General features: G+C 30.7%; 1 protein-coding gene across 1 annotated transcript; it reads left to right on the top strand.

Moving 5' to 3' along the window:
• Window positions 1–952: 952 nt before the first annotated feature.
• Window positions 953–4,808, top strand: LOC111717604 (ADP,ATP carrier protein). Its single transcript, XM_023493105.1, has 8 exons — window positions 953–974; window positions 1,539–1,590; window positions 2,059–2,138; window positions 2,764–2,849; window positions 3,123–3,161; window positions 3,271–3,325; window positions 4,029–4,101; window positions 4,591–4,808. Exons 4-8 carry the CDS (start codon window positions 2,767–2,769, stop codon window positions 4,713–4,715), a joined length of 375 nt encoding a protein of 124 aa, XP_023348873.1. The 5' UTR covers window positions 953–974; window positions 1,539–1,590; window positions 2,059–2,138; window positions 2,764–2,766; the 3' UTR covers window positions 4,716–4,808.
• Window positions 4,809–4,815: the final 7 nt, after the last annotated feature.

Here is a 4,815-nt window from a genome sequence, read left to right as displayed (position 1 = left end):
CTGGAACAAATTGGCTAAATTCTCTTGAGGAAACCCTTGGGTACCCTGGGGGTAACGGGCTATAACATCTTTTTTTAATTGTTTCTAAAATTCTCCGGGTAACGCCGGGTACTTCAGCTAGTATTAAATATATAGAAAGATTACCGGGTGTAAATATTTTTGTCAGGTAGGAATACTTATCAATATTTTTAATTATAAACTAAATTTAGCAAGGACGACTAGAGGTTCCATATAAAGGATTTCGAGACTGTCTGACACGGATTTATTCGAGCGAGGGCATACTCTCTTTCTGGAGAGGAAATCTTACAAATATCATTAGGTACCTTTCTGAATATTTTTATTAATAAAAAATACTGTCCTTTGATTTAATGAGGGTCATGTCCGATTCACAATAGTATTCTTAACCCTTTGTCGGATCAGGATGTATAAGATATCGTCGACTTTTTGCTCACAAGTGTTCTAATCTGTTAATATTTTCCATTGTTTCTGTAGCATAGAAGACATTAGAAATAAATACAATTAAATTTAAATTTCTGAGAAAAACATATATTTTAATGCCTCAAGGTGTTGTGTTCATTTGTGAATAAATCTAGAATCTGATATTAAGCAGCGAATTATTCTGATCATTTACTTTTGTGTTTTTATGCGTCAAACTTTCCTAAGCTAGGAGACCACTTTATTCTTATAGATATAACTTTTTGATTCATATTTTTGTTAAGGTATATTCCAACAATATCATTAAACTTTGCCCTGAAGAACAAAATAAACAGTTTACTGCAGGTAGAATAAAATAAACATTAAACTGCAGGTAGAATAAAATAAACAGTGTACTGCAGGTAGAATAAAAGAAACATTAACTACAGGTAGAACAAAATAAACAGTGTACACAGGTAGAATAAAAGAAACATTAAACTGCAGGTAGAATAAAAGAAACGTTAAACTACAGGTAGAACAAAATAAACAGTGTACTGCAGGTAGAATAAAAGAAACATTAAACTGCAGGTAGAATAAAAGAAACAGTGTACTGCAGGTAGAATAAAAGAAACAGTGTACTGCAGGAAGAATAAAATAAACAGTGTACTGAAGGTAGAATAAAAGAAACAGTGTACTGCAGGTAGAATAAAAGAAACAGTTTACTGCAGGTAGAATAAAAGAAACAGTTTACTGCAGGTAGAATAAAACAAACAGTGTACTGCAGGTAGAATAAAAGAAACAGTGTACTGCAGGTAGAATAAAAGAAACAATGTACTGCAGGTAGAATAAAAGAAACGATGTACTGCAGGTAGAATAAAAGAAACGATGTACTGCAGGTAGAATAAAAGAAACAATGTACTGTAGGTAGAATAAAAGAAACAATGTACTGCAGGTAGAATAAAAGAAACAATGTACTGCAGGTAGAAAAAAAGAAACAATGTACTGCAGGTAGAATAAAAGAAACTGTGTAATGCAGGTAGAATTAAATAAAAATTAACTCCAGTAGAATATAATTATAACTATTTTAAGAAACCTTTATATCTGTTAAAATCTTGTATTTACAGGTTCCCAAACATGGATCTTTCCAAAAGAAATTATTTTACAATGTTATTTCAGGTAATGAAATGTTTTAAGTCCAGAATTTACTATTTTTTTTAAATTTTATAGTTCAATACACAATATCTAAGGTGGGGAATGCCCCCCCCCCCCCTTCCGTTAATAGACTATGGCTTTCTATTTCAAGTTCAGAGGTAACCTTTAGGTGTACTTAATTAGTGGGTCGTGGAATGGAAATGTTAAGGCTTTATGGCATAATTCTTATTTTAATCTACACCGGGTGTGAAGACTGTAGAGTGTAGAATGTAAAAAAAAACGCAATTTTTGACAATTTTTGCATGAAACCAAAAATTACAATTTGAGGTTCTTATTGCTATAAAAACGACTTAAACAAAAAAAAGTATCGCGAAAAGGCAACAAAAAAGTTTGTAGCCGGTAGCCCGCCCATTTAAAAAAAATGAGGATAATACCTAAAAATAAAGATAATTCGTTTTTTAGAATATTCCCAACCTTCAATTTTTATTTTAGGCGGGTCTGCTGGAACCGCCTCCCTGAGTTTACTTTTCTCCCTGGACTATGCTAGAACTAGATTAGCCAACGATACTAAGGAACCATTGCATATCTATATATATATAAAGTTGTAATCTCTGTTAGTTTGTTTGTTTGTTTGTCCGTTAGTAACTCAGAAACCCATGGACCAATTTGCCTTAAATTTTGATTGGGGAACCCGCAGGAATGTTCTGAGCTTTGAGATTCTAGATCGGGTGGGTCCACTTTACAAAAAAGAATAGCTGAAATCGTAATTTACTGCAAGGGCCGTTAAACACGGTGGACTAACTATGACTTTCTGGGCCACGCTGGGTTCCCAAGCTAGAAATAATAATAATGATACATTACGGACGCTTACAAAAAAAAATGTTAAAAGTAAAAAAATTATCGTATTATACTTTTTTCTCCCTTTTACACTTAAAAGTGAAAACTTAATCTTATTTTATATTAATTCTCTTTTGACAACATGGAATTTATTTTAATTATTTTTGTAGACTATTTATTTTACAAAAGGAAACTTTTCCAACAAAATAATTTATCTATATTAAATAATATTGAATAAATTTCATCATTTAAAATTTTTTTTTCAAGTTATAAACTTAAACCACAATTAAATAATGAGTTATTTTTATTAAACAAAACTAGGTAATATTCATTTTAGTTTAAATAATGTTTTGGTTTAAGAACATGAATGGGGTCCGACAATTCTCTGGACTGGTAGATGTTTTTCGTAAAACTATTCAAACAGATGGGTTCAGAGGACTTTACAGGTTACTTTCTTCCTTCATACATTCTTGCATTCATGTCAGGGTACTTTCCGATTTGATTTTAGTTCATCAGTTGATTTTTTTCCATCTTTCACTTACTTTTTATTGTTTTCTTATTTCGTGTTTAATATTCACATTTGATCTTCTCATTAGCTGAATAAAATTTATCTGATTCTTTGAAAGAGATTTGGATTTATTCNACTTTGCTATAGATGTTGCTTTATTTATCTTGAACAATTTTACATAATACTTTGCGATTGATGTTGCTATATTTAGAGGATTTGGAATTGCTGCTTTTGGCGCTTTTGTTTACAGGTTGGTCAAACAAACAAGAAAAATTATGAAGGAAAATCTTTTTTGTTATATCTTGTACTTATTTAAATAAAAAGCTATATTAATTTCAACCTTAACATAATCTTTTTAGGGGCCTTTACTTTGGTCTATACGATACAGCTAAACCTATTCTTTTTAAGCACAAGGAAAACAATTAGCAAATGATATGCGACTTAAAACATTTTATATTGGCATTTGGGTTTTGAATACTGTCGATCGTCAAGAGAAGAAAACCAATAGATTGGGACGAGCTACACGAGCTACAAAGTGGTAGATTTTACAGGGTTAAAAATATAGGATGAAACTTCACGAGACGATTGTACAAAATTTACTACACTTTCTACTTGCATTCTTGGTTTCCTCCGACTGTAAATTTTTTTCCGCATTGCCATATTTTTCACAAACTGCTGTATCTTCTCAGGCTTTATTTAAGACATAAGAACAATTTTTAGGTCGTCTTTAAAGTCTTTTCCTATCTGGGTGACCCTGTAATAAAGACTTTTTGATAAAGATCTTCATGTAATTTTGTGTACGTTGATTCTTACTAAAATTCTTATAAATCTTTTAAGAATGGAATGGCGAAAATATTATAGAAAGAAAATGATAGCAAGACCACTATGAAGTTTAATAAAGAATGAAAAGAAATTGGATGCATCTAGATATTATTTGAATTGGAGAGTGAGTGATGAGAGGAGAGGGTCGGTAGATTGAGAAATTTGACTGGATTGAGGGGGGGGGGGATTTGAGTTTATGCTATTTGCAAGAGTGGCCAAGATAATCTCCCAAGGTCCCATTAATAACGCCGATATGGTGGATTTATCAAACATCATGAATTATTTGTTCTGTTAGTCCAGTGTATATAAATCTTTCTTCTTGGGTTGGGCTGTGGTTGCTACATCTAGTCTCTGCGTGTATCCTTTAGGTAGGAAATATATCTTCTTATCCTGACATTTCATAAGTTATCCTTAATTCATATTTAGAAAATAACGAACTTCAAATGCTAAGCGAATCTTTGTTTTAGTTTAAAATTGAAAACCTTAAACAGATTGAAATTGAATTATTTAATTATTTATTTATTTATTTTAACTATTATTATAATGTTTTGGACACAAATATTTTCTCTACTACAATTAATTTTTCTTCTCTGCGAGCGTAAAAAATGTAAAACCTGACCTGCTGAAAATTTTCTGTACGTGTCTTTTACAAAAAAAATTAAGAATTGGGTTTAACAAATTATTGATGAGGCTTTATAAGTACTTTCAAAAATGTTAATAACTTAAATTTCAATCAGTTTCTAAAACGAAAATTCAATATTAATAAAATAAAAAGTTTAAATTAGTCAAAATATAAATTCCGATTCAGTTCTTAGAAATGAATTTAACTAATTTCTTACAATTTTTCTTTTAATTAGACACAATAAAGCGAAGAATGATGTTAACCTCTGGGGAGAAAATCAAGTATAGGAACGCAATCCACTGCGGGTCCACAATCCTCAGGCATCTAATCATTAAATCAATCAGATTTTTCAAAATTTAGTTTTTCGTATAATCTTATATTTTTAAGAACACATAATAAGAATAAATTTAATGGAGTGGGGATGATAATTGAAATGTGGGAATAGCTTTTTCGCATTTTT

Source organism: Eurytemora carolleeae, unplaced genomic scaffold (genome assembly GCF_000591075.1).
Source record: "Eurytemora carolleeae unplaced genomic scaffold, Eaff_2.0 scaffold2830, whole genome shotgun sequence".
NCBI lineage: Eukaryota > Metazoa > Arthropoda > Copepoda > Calanoida > Temoridae > Eurytemora > Eurytemora carolleeae.
The sequence above is the reverse complement of the archived record's forward strand: the minus strand, read 5'-3'. Positions and strand labels throughout refer to the sequence as shown.